Source organism: Bombina bombina, chromosome 1 (genome assembly GCF_027579735.1).
Source record: "Bombina bombina isolate aBomBom1 chromosome 1, aBomBom1.pri, whole genome shotgun sequence".
NCBI lineage: Eukaryota > Metazoa > Chordata > Amphibia > Anura > Bombinatoridae > Bombina > Bombina bombina.
In genome coordinates this window covers 1,400,560,847-1,400,582,088 of record NC_069499.1, presented here as the reverse complement: position 1 = coordinate 1,400,582,088, position 21,242 = coordinate 1,400,560,847, and the positions used below count along the sequence as shown (strand labels likewise).

Sequence of the window (21,242 nt, the reverse complement as noted above, 5' to 3'; positions counted from 1 at the left end):
TGCCGACTCATAAATAACTCCACGGGAGTGAGCAGAATATTATCTATATGGCACACATGAACTAGCGCTGTCTAGCTGTGAAAAACTGTCAAAAGGCACTGAAATAAGAAGTGGCCTTCAAGGGCTAGGTTTAGCTTTAAACAAAGAATAATAAGATGACAAAGCAAATTTGATAATAAAAGTATTAGAACGTTGTTTAAAATTGCATGCCCTATCTGAATCATGAAAGTTTAATTTTGACTACACTATCCCTTTAAATCACTCCTCAGTAAGGCTATTTAAATCATGGCCTCAGGCAATAACTCCCCTGGGGGGAAAACCGTGATTGGAGGAAGCTGGATTAGTCATTGCTGACGTGTGAAGAGAGGATCTCCGGGTGAGGGAAGCTGCTCTGGCAAAAGAAAAAAAAACTAAGGTAAGTTTTTAACCCTTTGAGTGCTAAGCACTTTCCCACCTGGGTGCTAAGCTTTTTTAAGGGTTTTTTTTATTTTTGGAAAATTTTTAACTTTTTTTTTTTTTCCTTCAGATCCCCAAGACTTACACTGTTGGAAAGGTTAGGCGATGCAGCATGCCCCCTGCTCCTATACTTAACATTAGTGTTGCACCGATACCATTTTTTTAAGACCGAGTACAAGTACCGATACTTTTTTATGTCATGACAGTTTACCAAGCACAAAAAAGACTAATGATTTAAGATTGCTTCTTTATAATTATGAACTGTATCTCAAAATACATTTTTAAATAATTAAACAGTTTTATGTGCTTGTCGTCACAAAGTTCACAGAACATGTTTATAAATAAAAATATTACAATAACATATATTAATAATAACAATAAATAACAGCTTACAGCAGCTGGGGCTGGAAAGCTACAATTCAAAGGGGTGATTACTAGATGCAATTGGGTTGTAGGGTGCCTTTATAACTCATTAATCTGACATTTGTACTTAATACAAAGTAATATAATTTAATTCTGAAAAAATATTGGGGAAGGAGTGTCCCAGTAATCCCTGTCCCAGTAATCCCCATTGAGAAAAATAGGGCATTTGCATTCTACTGACTCAATAGAAAATAGGTCCGGTCTTCATATTTTTCCAGGGCTGCTTTTTATTCCCAGTCCAGCCCTGGCTAAGGATGTTCCTCAGAGTACAGTATGTTTTGAGAATAATTGTGGAAGATGAGAAGTAGCAGTATAACAGGTAATCTAGCAATTAGAATAATTTTTTAAAAGTTAGTGGCAAGTTCTTATTAAGGAACAGAATCATATCTGCATGTTCAGCTATAAGTCTGTTTCTGCTATCAGTAAGGACGTTGGACGCTAAGCTGAACAGTCTTTAACTATCCACACTACTGCATGGGTCAGAAAGATTTTTTTGGGCCATTAAATCTCAGTTTATTAACTGCCCAGTACTTCAGGGGTTTGTCTGAATGAGGTACAGTGATCTCTTCCAGGTGGGCTTCCAGCTGTATAGTAGCAGCTTTTGGAGCACTGCTCTGACATACAATAATACTAATAACAGCAATTTGTATTGGCAGAACAAAAGTGAAAACTTTTAGTTAAGTCTCCACTCCAGCTTAAAATTAAATGGGAACATGCAGTTTGAAAAACACCACAAGATGGCGTATGGGTAGTAATAGGAGGCATCGGTTTAAGTATCGGTGCATTTGCACGAATACAAGTACTCATGCAAATACTTGGTATCGATACCGATACTAATATGTAAAAATGTTCTGTAAAATTTATTTTCGTAGGTAAATATCTCTGCAGTCCTTTGATAGAGAAAGCTGCCGCTAAGCTAATGTTATATAATTCTGCACTATGTGCAGAATTATATAACATTATTTGGTAGGTTTACTTGCCCTTTAATATAATGTGTTTGCTATGCAAAACTGTGGAATGGGTAATAAAAAAGGATTATCTATCTTTTTAAACAATAAAAAATGTTCAATAGACTGTCTTTTAAATCCTTCTAAATTAACATTTACTTTACTATACTGAGACTGCAAAGTATGTATCAATAAGTATTACAGAAAGCGCATGAATTATGTTTGTTCTTTTACTAACTGAATGGGACATGAAACTCATTTTTTCCTTTCATGACTCCAATAGAGTATGCAATTTTAAACAATATTCCAATTTACTTCTATCAAATTTTCTTTCTTCTCTTGGTATCTTTTGCTGCAAAGCAGAGAAGTATGATCAGGATTGTGCACGTGTCTGGAGAACTATATCGCAGAAGTTTTGCAAGAATGTTATTTATTTACAAGAGCACTAGATGGCAGCACTATTCCCTGCCATGTAGTGATCCAGATAACTACCATGGTATCTCTTTAACAAACAATACCATGGGAACACAGCAAATTTGATAATATAATTCAATTGTAAACTTTTTTTTTTTTTTTAAATTGTATGCTCTGAATTATAAAGAAATTGTTTGGGTTTCATATCCCTTTAAAATAAAATAAATCAAGAAAAGGAGGGGGTGGGGGAATCACAGGAACCAGGCTTCTATTTTTTTTTCCCTTCTATTTCGGTCTTGACCACTATAAATTGTCTGTCCGGAGTCTAAGATTTATGTTTGTACCCCTAATATAATGTGATTAACCTGTATGTGTAGCTCTGTGACAGCTAATAAAAAGATGCATGGTACAAATTACTATTGGTTGGTTTAGATGTGGATTAAGGCTGAGTTTCTGAAAACAAATCAAAGTTTAAAAAAAACTCAGAAATAAGTAGTAATTCGTATTTATAACATCAGCTCTAACTCATTTAGAAGCCGGCAATACAAATATGTTAACTAATAATAATCTGAAATATTAAGAGCCAAATAAATTAAATTATATACTATATAAATAGTGCATTGCTATTCTATTGTACTTACAAATATGCTCTAATCCTTTGTCAGATGGCGAGTATAGAGCATTTTTGTAAGTACAGTACAATAAAATAAAATAACTATTTTATAATACACAGAATACAATAACTTTTGAGAAAGGGTCGGTGCTGCCCACAGTATGCAGGTGGCACATAGAGTTGGTACCGTAATTACCTGTTATCACAACCAGAAATAGACCAAAACATCTCCATCCAAACAAAACATCTCCCATTATTCTCAGCAGACACCCATCAGCCGCCATTGGTCACAAGCCTGTCAAGATCCGCTCTCACCTGTCTTACCCGGAAATTCAGGCGAAGTCGCTTAGGACACCACTCTATGGTACTTTGGAGGATTGTGTACACTGCGCATGTGCAAGGTGGGTAGAGTCGTCCAACGCGGCATTTCCGGGAGACTGGGTGACGTGTGAAGACCGGAGAAAGAAGGAGAGTGGGATCTGAGGAAATGTTGACCAAGTTTGAGACCAAGTCTGCCCGTGTGAAAGGTATGCCGGACAGTCTTGTGAAGCGATAACAGAGATGCGTGACTGAGCAGTGTGCAGGCCGGGGTTATATTGTTGATCAGTTTATGAGATGTGCTGAGCTGTAGTTGCAGGCCAAGTCTGACAGGCATATAGGCCAGCTGCACACATATATTGGATTATTACCTGTTTTGCAGAATTTAATTATTCTACTGAATATACTGTAGATTCCAACCATAAAAATATTATTTCCACTTTTTTATTGACAGTCACCACTTCAGATAATGTTAGATATTTTGCACTTTTATGTCCCATTAAAAGAGTCGTTTCAGATGTGAAAGATCCACTTACACAAGATAATTTGTTCTTACAAGGAAAAAAATAAATAAATGCTGCGTATATTTATTTTAAATAATATGTGGTTGCAAAAATACATGTACATATTAGTCTTAGGCTGCCCTTTGCTTTGAATACATCATTATGGAGTCTATCGCAATCCTTTAGAAACAATTATCAAATTATTTTCTAGAGAAAATAACCATTAAACTCTAAGGGCAAGATATATCAAAGTCTGGCAGACATCTTGGCATCTGTCCGCTCGACATTGCGTCCCTGTATTTAACATTACACACTGCTGCTAGATTGTGCACGACCAAGGGCTTTGAATCTCCCCGGTCGGAAAAGTCTGGGGTGGATTGAGATACGCCACATAACAGGTGGCGAGATGGCTGTTAGTTCGGCTGCACGTTCACTCATTTGAGTCTGCAGCCGGATCCTATGATAAATGTAGCCCTAAGGGGATTTTTGTAGATAAACCATTTGATTAAAGGGACATAATACTCATCTGCTAAATCACTTGAAACTGATGCCGTATAACTGTAAAAAACTGACAGGAAAATATCACCTGAGCATCTCTATGTAAAAAAGGAAGATATTTTACCTCACAATCTCCTCAGCTCAGCAGAGTAAGTTCTCTGTAAAAAGTTATACTCCGCTGCAGCCCAGCTGCAGGTAAAATAAAACGAAGAAATGAACAGCAGCCAATCAGCATCAGCAGTGCTGAGGTCATGAACTCTTTTACTGTGATCTCATGAGATTTGACTTAACTCTAATGAGATTTCATTGTAAACTTCCTTACACTGAATAGGGAAATAAGATGAGAGTGCACGAGGCTCAACCCTTCGGCTGTCCCGGGACAGACAAACTAATATGCTGCTTAGAAGTCCTTTACAATGGGATGTGGCTACTGAGAAACTTTTGAGCTAAAATATATTTCTTTTTTACATAGAGATGTTCAGGGGATATTTTCTAGTCAGCTTTTTACAGCTATACTGCATCACTTTCAAGTGTTTAAACATTTTTGGTATTATGGCCCTTTAACTTTTCTACAGGATTGTGATCAACCCCTATATCAAGTATTTATCTTTTTAGTTTTTGTTCCATAGTCAGTGCATGAAGTGAATAAACTGTACTTTTGATACAGAGTGAGTAAGAATCATTTCATACTGTTTTTGATGGATTATGTAATTTTACCAACATATAGCTGCTTGTAAATAACAAACCAGATTGGCATTCCAATGCATTCATATTTGTGAATTTCAGTTTTATATCAGGGATGGCCAACTGGCAGCCCATAAGCCAAATGCGGCCCTCTTAATATGTGTCAGATTTTGTGATCCTAGGAAAAAGTGGAAGAAAAAGAATGGGCTTTTGGAATTCTGTTTGGTGAGCAATCTTAAATGAGGGGGAGAACAGTAGATAGAGGGTACCCTGCAACAGTAGCTAGAGAATACCTAAATCTAGCCTTGTGACTCTGGACATTTTTAGGAAATGTATTATTTATTTGTTGAATATCTATACTTTTTAATATGCAGCTCTTAAAGTGATGGTAAACGATCCCCTTTAAAAAATCTGATCCATATTTTAGATGGAGTTTAATTCATCAGTTGTAATGTACATGCGCTTTAACTTATGTTTTAATATACATATACAATTCAAATACCCTGCCCTCCACCGCTCACTTCAAAAGTCAATTTTTCTGTGAGCTAATGGTTTGAATTGTTCTCCAATCAGCGTTATAGCTACAACAAAAGGGCCATATGGGGAGAGCGCTGATTAGACAATTCAAACTGTTAGTTCACAGAAAAATGTACTTTTGAAGTGCGCGGAGGAGCGCAGGGCATTTCAGTTTTATGTCTATATTAAAATAAGTTATAGCGCATCTTTGTTTCAACTCATGAATGAAACTCCATTTAAAATATCACTAACATTCCGGATCTGATTTTATAAAGGGGAGAGTTTACCATCACTTTAAGACTTCTCAAATATTGATCTGTGCACCCATGTGTTAGGAAGTTTGCCCTCACTGTTCTGCTTCTCTCCTAGGGCTGAGCTTCCATCCCAAGAGGCCATGGGTCCTTACCAGCCTTCACAATGGTGTGATCCAACTGTGGGATTACCGCATGTGCACTCTCATAGACAAATTTGATGAGCATGATGGTAAGTGACACAACAATCTGCTCATTTGGTTATAATTTTTATCTTCTCTATCTGCATACAACTTTTACAAAGTATTTGTTTCTGTTTCTTTTAAGGTCCAGTGCGTGGCATTGATTTTCACAAGCAGCAGCCACTTTTTGTCTCTGGAGGTGATGACTACAAAATCAAGGTAACTCTTATTTCAGAATATTGTGAATTAATGTGTTTTTGATAGCCTAAATATCAGATCATCTGACATTTTCAGTATAAATAAGTAAAAAAAATACATATTTGTATTTCCAGGTGTGGAATTATAAACTCAGACGCTGTCTCTTCACCCTGCTTGGACATTTGGATTATATTCGCACAACTTTTTTCCATCATGTAAGTTGCAAAAAACGTAATAATTTATTAAGTGATCACACAAACTCTTCAAGCATGCTCTGAAGTGTTTTATTGAGTTTACCTTATACAAATTTCACAAAACAACGATTTTTAATTTGAGACCGACTTTCTCAGATACTGTGGGTTAAATTACAGCATTACTGAATTATCCTAGGTGTAAGTAATTCCAGTGTTCTCAATTTCAAAAACTAAAAATGCAAGCTCCTAAGAGCAGTTTTCTGTGGATACGTAAACTCACTATGAAGAGACCAATCAGAATTGTCAGCAGGTACTCCCTTTTTGTTTCCAACTTGTGAACACAAAGAGATCTCATAAAAGATACATAGTTATCAGACGTACATGTATAATTATACAAATGTAATCACATGATGGGGACAGAATGTTTTAGTGAGGGATTTAGATCCATTGTAAGTCTTATTTTTTTTTTTTTTTTTTAAACGTAACATCTTTTTGTTGTATAGGAATACCCTTGGATTCTGAGTGCATCTGATGATCAAACCATACGCATCTGGAATTGGCAGTCCCGTACCTGTGTTTGGTAAACTTGATCAATATAGACAACATAGACACACACACTGATTGGAAGTGGCCTTTGTTTGAAATATAAGAAGTTCCATGGGCAGCTTAAAAATAATATATCACACTGATGATTTGCTTTTGTGTCGCACTAAGATTAATACAAATTAATGTGATTTACAAACATATACTATGAAAATGTATTCATAACATAAATATTGAGTAGTATAACATCCCTAGTTGGCTTTTAATGCCTCCCCCCTTGTCTCCTCTGCTTCTGTTAAATTTTGCGTATACGTTTTTCTAAGTGTTCTTAATAGTAATTTAACTCTAAAATGTTATTTTTACATCTTTTGAGTCCATTGAATGATCAGTAAATCTGTGATGTTTTATGCTTCTTTCAGTGTCCTTACCGGTCACAACCACTATGTGATGTGCGCTCAGTTTCACCCTTCAGAGGATTTGGTGGTATCGGCTAGCTTGGACCAGACTGTGCGCGTTTGGGATATTTCTGGTGAGCTGCCCAGGTTGAGGGGGTATCATGCAGCAGCAACCTACTTAAAACTGCAGCAGACACTGATGGTTGGTGTCAGTGGGACCAAGGAGCATTAAGCACATCCATAGGGACATTGCATTTTTGTGGCATAGTTAATTGTGGCACAAATCAAATATATTTATATAGTTTAGCTTTTTAAGCTTCATTACGGAAGCATAAAGCAATGCATAAGAACAAAAGCAAGGTTACACTGTTATACACGCTATTGTTAAATACATTGATCCATATTCTTGTTTTTATAGCTGGTGCGTGCCAGATTAATTATACCTGCTGTTATTGTTATTCATTGTTAATAGTTTAATGATTTTTGTACCACTGAAAAGGGAGAGTAAGCAACTGATACAGGGAATGATGTGCACAACTAGTTTAGCACTGTTTTTACACTCACTGAAAGCTAGCACTTTATCTGTTGCCCCCATGATTTGTTTTAGAATGTTGGGGTAAATTCTTTTGACACAGTTAACCCTTTTGTGCCGAGGTTAACGTGTCTACATCAGAACAATTGAAATCTCGCGATCTTGCACGTGATCACGAGATTACGATAGAATTGCGTCAGGGGGGGGCGTCTCTATGATGCTAGGCACGCCCTCCAGACCGTGATCCCACCAGGGAAGCGCCAGTGGCTTCAGGAAAGCCAAGCGGTTAGGACATTGTATTCCGTCCATCGGCGCTAAAGCCCAGCAAAATTTGGACGAATACAACGTTCTAACAGCGTTAAAAGGTTAATAACGTGTGTATAAATAAACATGGTTTCTGACATTGTGCACATATCTCTTCAGATGTTCATGGTTAATCTATTAATAATATTTTGCAATCAAAATTTTCATATACAAAACATATGTTGAGAAGAGGATCGTCATGTTTACAATTTACTAATAACACTCAACTACACCACAGAAGAAAGGCACTGCCATCCTCCTTTTTGCTGCAGTTTTAAGTCGGGCAGCTGCACTTTTTAAAGTACATGGCAGATAAAACCAGTTACTTTAAGTAATACGTTTGGGAGAGCAGGACCACAACTCTCCCTTGCTTCATGTATTAACATAAACTTGGAGGGGCTTTAACCCTCTTATTAAAATATTCCTGCCTTCGATACTTCTAAATGAGATGCATTTGTCTTGTTTTTGTTTTAATGGCCTCTTTAAAATGCATGTTATGTAACACATTTAACAGTTTATGAACTGCATGATGTTTTTCTTGAACAACTGTCACTAAAACTCTGCTAAGGAATGATAAATACTTTAAGTACTAACTGTTTAATATTGTTGATGGCTGTACAGTACCTATTTGCCTTTTTTTTTTAATTTACTTTTAGATTTTCCTATAATATACGGTCTTTTGATCAATTATAAGCCTGGCATACTTAAGTGCAGTGTGTTTGTATGGACCAGACATACTAGAGTGTTCCAATCACAATAATAATGGATAGAGGATGTGGGAGGCGCCACAGGCAGTCTGTTCAATATAAATTAATTTGAAATATACAAAAACAATTATAGACTAGGTTGTTATAATTTCAAAAGAAAGTTCACAATTCTTCTGGCTTTTACAACGATAAATTTATTTGTACACTTAAAAATATATAATATTCTAATTCCAATAAAAATTAGAGACAACGGTGTCACATATTGGTTTTATTAATCTTAAGAAAATAACATAAAATATTAGAACATTAGCGGCTAATACATTTTAAAAGAAATAATAATCAGTATAGGTTACTACTACCCACATTTATTCTGTGAAACCTCTGCTGCGCATAGAATGTAACAATAGGTTTGTACTCATAAATTCTGACACAATATATATAAGACAGTAGATGGTCCATGGAGACACAATGTTCCTTATATATGTTCACATATAAAATTCTAAGCAGTGTGGTGAATTTTACAGTCTGGTAAAGAATGTCTGCATTTAATTTCAAATTGTATCCACTTGTTATCTCAAATCAGGGGCTTGTCCCAATGGTCCAATGGGATTTCAAAGTAAATTAGATTGTACCTTTTTCTGGTTACCAAACTCCATTAGCTACAGATAGGATAGTACCTGTAGGAATGTGGATATCACAACCTAATATTTTTTGTTATTTTCTTAAGATTAAGGTTAACAAAACCAATATGTGACACCAGTGTCTCTAATTTTTATTGGAATTAGTATATTATATATTTTTAAGTGTACAAATAAATTATCGTTGTAAAAGACCGAAGAATTACGAACTTAACAACCTAGTCTATAATTGTTTTTTGTATATTTCGAATTAATTTATATTGAACAGACTGCCTATGGCGCCTCCCACATCCTCTATCCATTATTCTTGTAAATTTGTTGCACCTTGTGAGAAGTGTAACTAGTGGGATAGGCTAAGTGCTGTTCAGACTAAGTTCCTAGACCATCCCTATTTGTAATGTTCCAATCACAATGTAGCCTTCCAGTACATTTTATCTGGTCCTCTGTTTCTCTAGACTGACTACTGTGTGTCTATCTCGGGAAATAATTCATTGTTGCTTTTAATACCGATACTCCTCTTCAAGACATACTGATAGAAATGTAGGAGTGTATCTTTTGAGAGATGCTTTATAGGACTCTGTGAAAATGTAGATAACCCTGATCTACGATCAAATAGAAATAGATATTATGTATAAACTGGCTGTTTTGTTTTAAAAAAATTTTTTATTTTGGCCATAAGTAATTTAGCTTACATACAATGACAAGCTTGGTTTGTTTTGGTTACCATTTAAATTAATATGTACAGTATTTAACTAGCTGATTAAGAACCCGGTAATGCTTATATTTGGGATGCGGGCAGCACTTACAAAATAGACAGTGTACATTTTGGTTTTCTAGATAGGTATAAATATAACACTTTCCGCTGCAATACATATGTTCTTTTAGGAGAGTAAATGAAAATAATAAAAAACAGTATTACCTGTTTCTTATTTAAAGGGACATCATACCCATATGCTAAATTACTTGAAAGTGCAAGCATAACATTAAAAAGCTTACTAGAAAATATCACCTGAACAGCTCTATGTAAAAAAAGGAAGACGCTTTACCTTCTTTTATCATCACACCACAAGCAGCCTATCACACTTTGTTTTACTGTGGTCTCCTGATATTTCATAGTAAACTGAAAGCTATAAGGGGGAAATAATGTTAATGTTTCTGCACAAGCCAGATCATGCACACTCCCTTTCAAGTCCTGGGACTAACATCCTGATTGGTTGCTTAAAGTCCCTTTACAATAGGATGTGACTACATAGGACATTTTGAGGTAAAATATCTTCTTTTTTAGATGCTCATGCATGTGATATTTCTAGTAAGCATTTTACAGATATGCTGCATCACTTTCAAGGTAATAAACATTTAGGTATCATGTCCATTTTAATGATTACTTAACTGGCAGAGGGTAGAGACGGTTTGTCATAAATGTACTACAACTCACCAGCAGTTTAAAATCTACCCCATCCTCCGCATAATTGATATAAATCAGACTGGTTTTAACCTCTTCCTTCTTCTCCCTTTTTTTTGTATCAGATGGGTTAGTCCTACTGATCTACAAAAGTTGTTGCTTGGGGTTTATAATATTAACACATTAATTTACATGTTTGTTTGTTATTCTTGTGCTTGCTTTGGCTCATAATACAGTTTTATAGCAACTACACGTGCAACATCTAATTTAATTTACTCAACCTTTCACCCTCCCAAGTTTATATAGCAATCTGGTTCTATCTTAAGTGTTCTTTCCTGCCCTCTGGATCTGTGCAGTTGCAGATATTTTCCATGTGTGTTACTGGAGGTCTCAGCTGAGCCATTGCAGGATCCATACCGTATCATCTTGTGTTCCTGTGCTGTTTTCCACAAGTATCTCATGCTTTCTTGTCATATTTTAGCTATGAATGGGGAGAGAACTAGGACCAGGATTCACTACAGAAAGCGCACATTTTATCATTCTCTTGAGTTAATCTCATTCCCTAGCTACCCAGATTAATAATATTTATTAATTCCTTTGTGCATATGTGAAGACCAATAAGCAAAAGGCATCTGCCATCTTGGTTTATCATTCTTTAACAGAATTTTTTTATGCCTATGTAACAGAGAATCTTGTAAATTATGGCTTTTTTTTCTTAAGCAGTTGGTAAGGCTACTGGTAAGAAAAAGAAAACCCATGTTGTTTCCTCCAAAATATTCTGGTATTAACCTTTTAACCTCCTTTTGCTCTCCTGTTACGGAAAGGCCTTAGAAAGAAAAATCTTTCTCCTGGAGCAGTAGAATCTGATGTTCGTGGCCTCTCGGGGGTCGATTTGTTCGGCACCACAGATGCTGTGGTGAAACACGTTTTAGAGGTACTGTGCGTAAAAGACTTCAGATTGATTTTGAAAGCCTCTATAAATTTCTACACTGCTGTTGCCCATTATTTGCTCGTATTTGATACACTCTCCATTTACATTTTATACAACGAGTGCAATGTCCACAGCACTAGATTATATCCAAATTTTTATTCAAGCATATAGATAGCTAAATATGCAATGTTTTGGGCTCACAAGTCCTTAATCATAAAAGCTGTGGACATTGCACTCTTTGTATTTTATGTTGGGTGCTTGTGCTGAGCTGTGTATGTTTTATGCATTTATATTTTAGGAAGGCATTATAACATTAAAAGGGTATTAAACTTAAATGCCTGCCATGTATATATTAGTCCTATAAAAACATTCATTTTTTTTGTCATGAACAAATGTTTGTTTAAAGGGACAGTAATGTCAAAATTAAGCTTTCATTATTCATATAGGTCATGGGATTTTAAACAACCTTCCAATTTACTTCTATTAGGAAGTTTTGTTCTCTTGGTATCTTTTGTTGTAGAGTGTATGTAATGTATATAGAATGATGAGCAGCAGTGCACTACTGGAAACTAGCTGGTGATAAGTGGTTGCACATATATGCTTCTTGTTATTGGCTCACCCAGTGTGTTCAGCTAGCTCACAGTTATGCATTGCTGCTCCTTCGCACACCTGGGTTTACTCTTTAATAAAGGATACAAAGAGAATGAAGCAAATTTTATAAATAAGTAAATTGGAAAGTTGTTTAAAATGATTTGCCCTCTCTGAATCATGAGTAGTTATTTGACTTTATTGTCCCTTTTTAACCCCTTAATTTCCATGACATACTCTGTACGTCGCAGTTCGTAAAGCGATATTTCTGCTTATAATAGCTCGGGTCTCACCACTGGCGATGAGACTGCACTATTAAAAAAGCAACCCCCATAGAAAGACCAGCAGCGTACGGGGTATGTTGCTGGTCGTTAAGGGGTTTATTTTATGGCAAACAGAAAATGCACAGCTGGCTCTTGCTGTATAGTGTTATACCTCACAAGCATAAAAAAAAGTTTTTCCAGCACATAAACATCTGTGAATTAAAAAAAAAAGAAAAAGAAAACATAAACCTAATACAGTTTTTAAAATGCCTCATTTTAGATGCAACAGTAGGAATTATTTCAATTTGTATTTGAGTGTTCCTTCTTTAGTTAGTAAAGGGCAGTTCTTATTTTATGGTAGTTTTCATTTCAGTTATTAATGTGCTTTATATTTAGAAAAAACTAGTATCCTGTCCTTAAGATGGCTTTTATTTGAATGTTATGGAAATTGTGCAACTCTTATCTGTAAGTATCTCATGTTTTTATATTTGTGAAATAAGTGCTTTAGTTTCAAGGGCAATTGTAGTCAAATAATGGCATGCTCTAATTCAAGCGTGTCATTTTATGACAAGCGACCCTGTACCTCTGTGTTTAACCTCTTCAAACGGATTAAACACATAATAAAAGTGCCACTTGGGACCTGCAGAGCACTGCTTATGCACATCATACATCTCTTTTACTAGAATAAGGTTTATTATGTGATCAATATTAATCAGACAATATTTTGGTGAGCCCAAAACCAGCTTGCAGTTCCACTGCTATAGGTCATGCACACTATCACAAATGCACAAACAGATTCGCCTTCAATATTTTTGAAGAATGGTAGTTGCATTCTGCAAGAACATTGTCAAATAAAAAGACTATTAAAGTTAATTTCACTTTGCATTTTTAATTATTTTGGTATCTCTTACTTTTCAAACTACAACAAAACTTGCAATGCGCTACCTGGTTACCATGTCTGTCGTATTCATGTATTTGTTCTTCTCAGGGTCACGATCGGGGTGTGAACTGGGCTGCATTTCATCCCACAATGCCACTTATTGTATCGGGGGCTGATGACAGACAGGTCAAAATCTGGAGAATGAACGGTAAGTATTTTCAGTCCACACATTGTTCTGATACCATTTCCCTTTCTTGAATATCTTCAATACCAAGACAGTTATAATTGGCTTATGTTTCATTCATGGTGTTGCATAAAGACTGGTTACAAGAAACCTTGTGTCGAGAATTGTAAATACATTTGTAACTTCACAGATTTGAATCCATTTTTAAATTATTATTTTTTTCTCGCTCCCTAAAACTCACAGCCACGAACCAGTTTTCAGTCAATAAACCTTTTCATGCACTTAGTGCTGGCATGATAGGATGAGCGAAAGAGACAGACTATTGGGAAGGCAGTAGGAACATACAGAGTAGAGCTTTACCTAACCACTTTCATGTTGTTGTCGCCTTAAAGGGATACTAAACGGTCTGTTTCATTGTTGTAATAAAAAAAAAAAGAGCACTAAGTAATCATTGCAAGATGTATTGTTCATCTATTTAAATGGATTTTATCTTTTATTTATTATACTTCATTTGTGTGGTGTCCATTACTTCCTGTCACAGGAAACCTACAAGGAGGCTGTGGTCTCTACAGAAAGCTTATCTAGCATGATGTCATAAAACTTCCAGAGTTGGTTTAGTATTAAAGGGACAGTACACTGTAAAATTGTTTTTCCATAAATGTATTTTAAATGACTTGTTATACCAGCTGCAGAGTATAAAATATTTGAGAAATTGCATTTTCGGGTTTATTTGTGTATCTGAAGTAGCTGGTTTTGTGCTTTGAAACCACAGCCTATTACAATGGGTTGAGCTTCAGGTAATATTAGATCTCATTATGTTATCACTTTTGTGTAAACAGACTTGCTTCCTTATCTTATATTTGTTTGGAACATCAAAGCTCAATACATAGAGAGAACAATGGAAAATTATCATTTTATTACTTAACTATCATGCCCCCACGAGGGTGTAATCTCTTCTGCTGGCTGTGTTTACTTAGGCTTGTCAATAGCGTATACGCCAGTATCAAAACTTTCAGTATAGGTTGGGAAACCACAAGCTAAATCCGCTATTTCAAATGCTGAAATATGAGTAAAGGAGCTACTTGCAACCAATTTAATACACTCTAGCAGGTAAAAAGGATCATTGGGAATAATTTAAAGGGGAGAAAGTTTTTGGGTGAACTGTCCCTTTAAGTGAATAGACTAGATACACAGGGAGTCAGATTTGCTTTTGCTCCGAACTGGCAGAATGAATTTTTTTTTTCACTTTTATCACACGTAGGGTAGGGGCTACAATAAAGTTGTTATTTTACAAGAAAACAAGTAAGTTGTTTGCTGGGTTTTTTTTTGTTTTTTTTTACACAATCTGTTTCTTTTTATGTTTACTTTGATTTAACGTATAATTATTATTTTTTTGACCAAAGAAGCAATGTTTATCCCTTTAACTGCTGCTACAGGGTGCAGGATGACAATGTGTTGCCATTTGATTAACTCAGCAAATCCTTGTTAGTGGCAGTGTGTGATAAGTAAATATTTCTCTATAGAATTGTGCCTGGGGGCATCTTCTGGAGCCAATATCTCGGCTTCCATACAACCTCATTTGAAAAAAGGACAGTAGGACCTTTCATGGAGTTGCAGGTGATGGTAGCAAAATGTGGTGCACTTAGCAAAAAAAGTCAGTTTTATTCTGAGGGGGCCTCACAAAATACTAGGGGGTATTATGAAGACCCTAAGCCCTCAATTTAATTACAAGGGGACGAAACTTCTAATTTGAAAAAGGTTCTTTTCTTTTGATAGTGAGATCACGTGCACCTCTAATGTGCAGGTGATCTCTGTGGTAATAGTGATCACCTGCCCCACTAAAAATAAAGATTTTTTTCAAACGGGGAAGAGGGGCCCCATAATCCACTAAGAAGGGCCTGAGACCCCATTTTGGAAAGACCTTATCTCCAGTAAGGGGTCTCCATACCCCTGTCATTAGTATGTGATTGCCATAAAAATTGCAAGAACCTATTTAATGTTTTTGTAGTAAGGGGATATAGTAACTCCAAAGTAGCCACTATCCCCTTAAGTCAGCATACACCACACACTAAAGTGACTCCTCATATAGACATGGTTGTTATCCTCTTTCAAATAAGGGGCCACATGCCTCTTTAAGAAGCAAGGGATTGATATAGTTATGGCAATTACCTCTCTGCTAGGTGACCTTTTAGGATGTTCTGGGCTTTAAAATGGAACCCAAATATGTTTTACAATAGGGCAAGTCACCCCTCTTTTATAAAAAGAGAGGTCTTTTTAAAATGGGGGGCACATGTTTAGGTGATCACCTTAAAGAACAATATGCATATAGAGCTGCTCTTTCAAATGAGTGGTCTTATGTCTGTCCAGCTACCAGAGGATTGCTCTAACCACGATTATAAAGAGGCCTATTTCATCCTCTCACAATATAGATATATCACAAGACCCCTTGTTTAACAGAATGGGATCCCACCATTTAAATAAGGGGAATTGTGGCATCAGGTGTCCTGATCTGAGATTACTCTTTAGCTGACTAGTAGCTATGTTTTGTGGGCAGAACATACCTTACAAACAGTGCATGTGTAAGAACATGCCTAGAGTTTCAATATGGGTCAAACTACCCCTCTGGTAATTAAGAATTTTGTGTAATATTTGTATGGTTAGATATTTTATACCTACTCATTTTCTGCATAAATTGCAAGATGGTAAATAGTGACAACAAATAATAATTGTTCTCTTTTCTGATTTTCAGTTGTTAAAGGGGCATGCAACCCAACATTTTTCTTTCATGGTTCAGACAAACCATACAATTTTAAACAACTTTCCAATTGACTTCTATTATTTAATTTGCTTTGTTTTCTTGCTATCCTTTATTGAAATGAAAATCCTAGGTAGGTTCAGGAGCAGCAAAGCACTACCGGTAGCTAGTTGATAATTGGTGTCTGCACATATTTTCCTCTCTTCATTGGCTTACTTGATGTTCTCAGCTAGCTCCCATTAGGGCATTGCTTCTTCTTCAACAAAGGATACCAAAAGAACAAAGCAAAATGTATAACAGAAGTAAATTAGAATGTTGTTTAAAAGTGTATACTCTGAATCATGACAGAAAAAAATTGGTGTCATGTCCATTTAAGTTTAATTAAAGTATAAAATCATACATTTGCTGTTTTAGCAAGGTGCTATGATGCTAATGTGTTTGCATTTAATATGGGGGCGTTATCTCATACTATATCTCTGCAAGCTAAAGTCATTTTCTAAAAATGCTTGGTCTGATGAAAACATTTGTGTCGGTACCTCACAGAAAAAAGTTAAAATATACGTGTAAATGCAACGAGGGCCAAACAAACAACTAAAAACACCTCTAAAAAAGAGACTGTGCAACTTTTATAGTTTAGATAACACATACAATTAAAGGGACAGTCAACACCAGAATTTTTGTTGGTTAAAAAGAAAGATAACCCCTTTATTACCCGTTCCCCAGTTTTGCACAACCAACACTGTTATAGAAATACACTTTTTACCTCTGTGATTACCTTGTATCAATGCTTCTGCAAACTGCCCCCTTATTTCAGTTCTTTTGATAGACTTGCATTTTAGCCAATCAGTGTTCACTCCAAGGTAACTTCACGTGCATGAGCTCAATGTTATCTATATGAAACACATGAACTAATGCCATCTAGTGGTCAAAATGCATTCAGATTAGAGGCAGTCTTCAAAGTCTAAGAAATTAGCATATGAACCTCCTAGGTTTAGCTTTCAACTAAGAATACCAAGAGAACAAAGCAAAATTGGTGATAAAAAGTAAATTGGAAAGTTGTTTACAATTACATTCCCTATTTAAATCATTTTGACTTGACTGTCCCTTTTAAGGGGACAGTCAACACCAGAATTTGTGTTGTTTAAAAAGATAGATAATCCCTTTATTACCCATTTCCCAGTTTTGCACAACCAACCCAGTTATAATAATACACTTTTTATCTGTGATTACCTTGTATCTAAGGCGTCTCAGAATTTCCCCTTATTTCAGTTCTTTTGACAGACTTGCATTTTAGCCAATCAGTGCTGACTCCTAGATGATTTCACATGCGTGAGCTCAATGTTATCTATATGACACACATGAACTAATACCCTCTAATGGTGAAAAACTGTCAATGCTTTCAGATTAGAGGCGGCCTTCAAGGTCTAAGAAATTATCTGTGATTACCTTGTATCTAAGGCGTCTCAGAATTTACCCTTATTTCAGTTCTTTTGACAGACTTGCATTTTAGCCAATCAGTGCTGACTCCTAGATGATTTCACATGCGTGAGCTCAATGTTATCTATATGACACACATGAACTAATACCCTCTAATGGTGAAAAACTGTCAATGCTTTCAGATTAGAGGCGGCCTTCAAGGTCTAAGAAATTGGCATATGAGCCTACCTAGGTTTAGCTTTCAAATAAGAATACCAAGAGTTCAAAGCAAAATTGGTGATAAAAGTAATCAGGAAAGTTGTTTAAAATTACATTCTCTATTTGAATCATGAAAGTTTATTTTTGACTTGACTGTCCCTTTTAATAGAAATCAATTGGTAAGGTGTGTTTTTTTTTTTTTTTTGGGGAGGGGGGTTAAATCAAATTTGTCCTAGTCTCTTGGGTATCCTCTTTAAGAGTAAACCAAAGTAGGCTTATAGAAGCTCACAAGAGTAGTCGTGTCTTTAGCTCTCTATGGCAGTAGTGTTTGCAGTAATGTTTGTGGCAATGTTATACATTGTTGTAAACATGGCTGCCATAGGGCGCTAAAGACATGCATGCCCTAACTAGGTTTACTCTTTAGAAGTATATTGTGTTTGTTTTTTTATGGCATGCACTATACAAACCACAAAAGTTTGACTTTATGGTCCCTCACAATGTTCTTTATGACCATTTGTAATGAAACTTGGTTTAATGTATTATGCTGCAGTGTTCACAGTTTTGGGATTAGTTTTTCTGTCTCCTGATCCACTTTGGAATCTTGAGCTTGGAAATGCATTGGATTTTTCCTCTGCGTCAGCAGCACAAACAATAGACGAAAACAATCCCTGATCAAGCAAACATTTATATGATAATTGCAGTAAGCTGGGAACACATGAACATCTTTTCTTTCTTTTTTTTTTTTTTTTTCTCTTTTTTTTTTTTTTTTTGTGGTCAAAATAAATGTTGTTATATATTTTTTGTTATATTTTTGTTTTTGTTTTTGGACCATTGTACCTCACCTCTTAAGTGGTTTTCTGTCCTCTTTATTTTCCAGAAGTTGCCTTGTCAAGTCCAGACCAGTTCCCAGTAGACATCACTAGAGGTGTCTAACAGCGTGCATTGCTGCCTTATGTGGCTGGTGTTCTGAATGAAGTGCACTGTAGTATTATTGCTAAAACCTTGCCAAAGATTATATTATTTTTAATACAGGATGCACCAGTGATTCCATTTAACTCTTGACTTACTAGAGGGAGAATAAAATTATATTTTCTGTGTTGCATCTAAAAAAAAAGGGTATTTTAAAATGTATTACACATTGTTTTTAAATTTATACTTTTTTGTTTAGTTATGAGGTGCGTTCTCCAATAGAACTGTAGGAGTTGTCCTAATCAGCCAGTTGGTGAGAAATGTGTCCCTATAAAGTTACTAAAATCAATTTAAACACCTTTTAACTTTAACCTTTCTCATATAGGAAAAAAAAGGTATAGGTTTTTAGCATGTTAAAATGGGTGCACTTGTGCACAAAATGTTTCTGTTAAAGCTACATTACTTAAAGTGCAAAATAGTTTTATAGCCTTAAAGGGAGACTAAATACATTTCATGCACCTTCTTCTAATCATGGGTGCTGCCATGATGGAACCTAGGATACAATGCAGGCATCTGTAGGAGAGTGCGCATGTGCAAACAGGTCAGTACTGGAGTGTAGCGAACCCTACCTAGATTTCAACATGTGACACCTATGAATAGCAGGAGGCAGTGAATATGCTGTAAATATATTTAGTGTTCCTTTTAAAGGGATAGTCTAGTCAAAAATAAACGTTCATAATTCAGATAGAGCATGCATTTTTAAGCAACTTTCTAATTTACTTGTATTATTAAATTGTCTTCGTTCTCTTGGTATCTTTATTTAAACAAGCTGGAAAGTAAACTTAGGAGCCGGTTCATTTTTTTTCCAGCGCCTGGGTAGAGCTTGTTGATTGGATGGCTACATTTAGACACCAATCAACAAATACTACCCAGGTGCTGAACCAAAAATGGGCCAGCTTCTAAGCTTACATTTTAGCTTTTTAAAATAAAGATACCAAGAGAACGAAGACAAATTAGTAATAGGAGTTAATTAGAAAGTTGCTTCAAATTGCATGCTGTACCTGAATGAGTTTAATTTTGACTATACTAGCCCTTTAGGTTCTTTCTAGTTATCCCAAAGTCAATGGAGCTACAAAGGATATTCTTCATTGATGATTAACCAGATCAATGCTCACTACTTAAAGGGACACTTAACTCCTGAAAAAAAGACCTTAAAACTAAAAAAAAATTCTTAATAAAAATCAGGTAATCACTGCTGTTTCTCCTGTTAAGTGTAGTCAGTCCACGGGTCATCCATTACTTATGGGATTATAACTCCTCCCTAACAAGAAGTGCAAGAGGATCACCCAAGCAGAGCTGCTATATAGCTCCTCCCCTCTACGTCATACCCAGTCATTCTCTTGCACCTAACTAATAGATAGGACGTGTGAGAGGACTGTGGTTGTTAAACTTAGTTTTTATTTCTTCAATCAAAAGTTTGTTATTTTAAACAGCACCGGAGTGTGTTGTTTTGTCTCAGGCAGCATTAGAAGAAGAATCTACCTGAGTTTGTGTATGATCTTAGCGGACGTAACTAAGATCCATTTGCTGTTCTCGGCCATTCTGAGGAGCGAGGTAACTTCAGAACAGGGGACAGCGGGCAGGGTTCACCTGCAAGGAGGTATGTTGCAGTATATTATTTTCTAAGGAATGGAATTGACTGAGAAAATACTGCTAATACCGATGTAATGTAAGTGCAGCCTTAAATGCAGTAGTAGCAACTGGCATCAGGCTGATATGTATGTATGTTTACACTGAAGTATTTCTGGGGAATGGCACTTCACTAAGAAAATACTGTATACATATAACTTATAGCCTTTTCTGCAGTGAAAGCGACTAGCAGCAGGCTTTTTAATAACATTTCATAATTTTATATTTAAAACGTTTACTGGCATGTTAATCGTTTTTTCTCTGAGGTACTTGGTGAAAAATGTTATGGGCATTATTTTTCCACATGGCTGTCGTTTGTTTTGAATAAAATCAGTTTACTGAGCTTCCCCACTGTTGTATTATGAGTGGGAGAGGCCTATTTTGGCGCTTTATTGCGCAGTAGAAATTCAGTCACAGTCTTCCTTTTTCTCCCTGCATGATCCAGGACGTCTCTACAGAGCTCAGGGGTCTCCAAAACTAGTTTTGAGGGAGGTAATCACTCACAGCAGACCTGTGAGACTGTGCTTTGACTGTGATAAAAACATTTATATTTTTAATTGTTATCCGTTTTTTGGTATTAAGGGGTTAATCATCCATTTGCTAGTGGGTACAATCCTTTGCTAACTTAATGCATTTACTGTGAAAATTTGGTTGCTATAACTAATCCGGTTCATTGTTATTTCAACTGTGA

At 35.9% G+C, this 21,242-nt stretch overlaps 2 protein-coding genes across 4 annotated transcripts in view; one reads left to right on the top strand and one right to left on the bottom strand.

The window, feature by feature from the left end:
• Positions 1 to 3,177, bottom strand: part of NCSTN (nicastrin) — a 55,979-nt gene extending 52,802 nt beyond the window's left edge. For both annotated transcript variants that reach the window (XM_053705144.1, XM_053705146.1), the window contains exon 1: positions 3,050 to 3,177. In XM_053705144.1, the coding sequence (XP_053561119.1) occupies positions 3,050 to 3,137 (88 nt within the window). In that variant the 5' untranslated portion in view covers positions 3,138 to 3,177. The remainder of the gene's footprint in view (positions 1 to 3,049) is intronic.
• Positions 3,178 to 3,226: 49 nt separating this feature from the next.
• The window catches only part of COPA (COPI coat complex subunit alpha), an 82,318-nt gene continuing 64,302 nt past the window's right edge, over positions 3,227 to 21,242 (top strand). Inside the window, exons 1-9 of one of the 2 annotated variants that reach the window (XM_053705132.1) lie at positions 3,227 to 3,380; positions 5,742 to 5,855; positions 5,951 to 6,024; positions 6,138 to 6,218; positions 6,701 to 6,777; positions 7,160 to 7,269; positions 11,542 to 11,651; positions 13,488 to 13,587; positions 18,831 to 18,878. In XM_053705132.1, coding sequence (XP_053561107.1) covers positions 3,341 to 3,380; positions 5,742 to 5,855; positions 5,951 to 6,024; positions 6,138 to 6,218; positions 6,701 to 6,777; positions 7,160 to 7,269; positions 11,542 to 11,651; positions 13,488 to 13,587; positions 18,831 to 18,878 — 754 coding nt within the window. In that variant the 5' untranslated portion in view covers positions 3,227 to 3,340. The remainder of the gene's footprint in view (positions 3,381 to 5,741; positions 5,856 to 5,950; positions 6,025 to 6,137; positions 6,219 to 6,700; positions 6,778 to 7,159; positions 7,270 to 11,541; positions 11,652 to 13,487; positions 13,588 to 18,830; positions 18,879 to 21,242) is intronic. The other variant, XM_053705137.1, reaches the window with a different exon arrangement.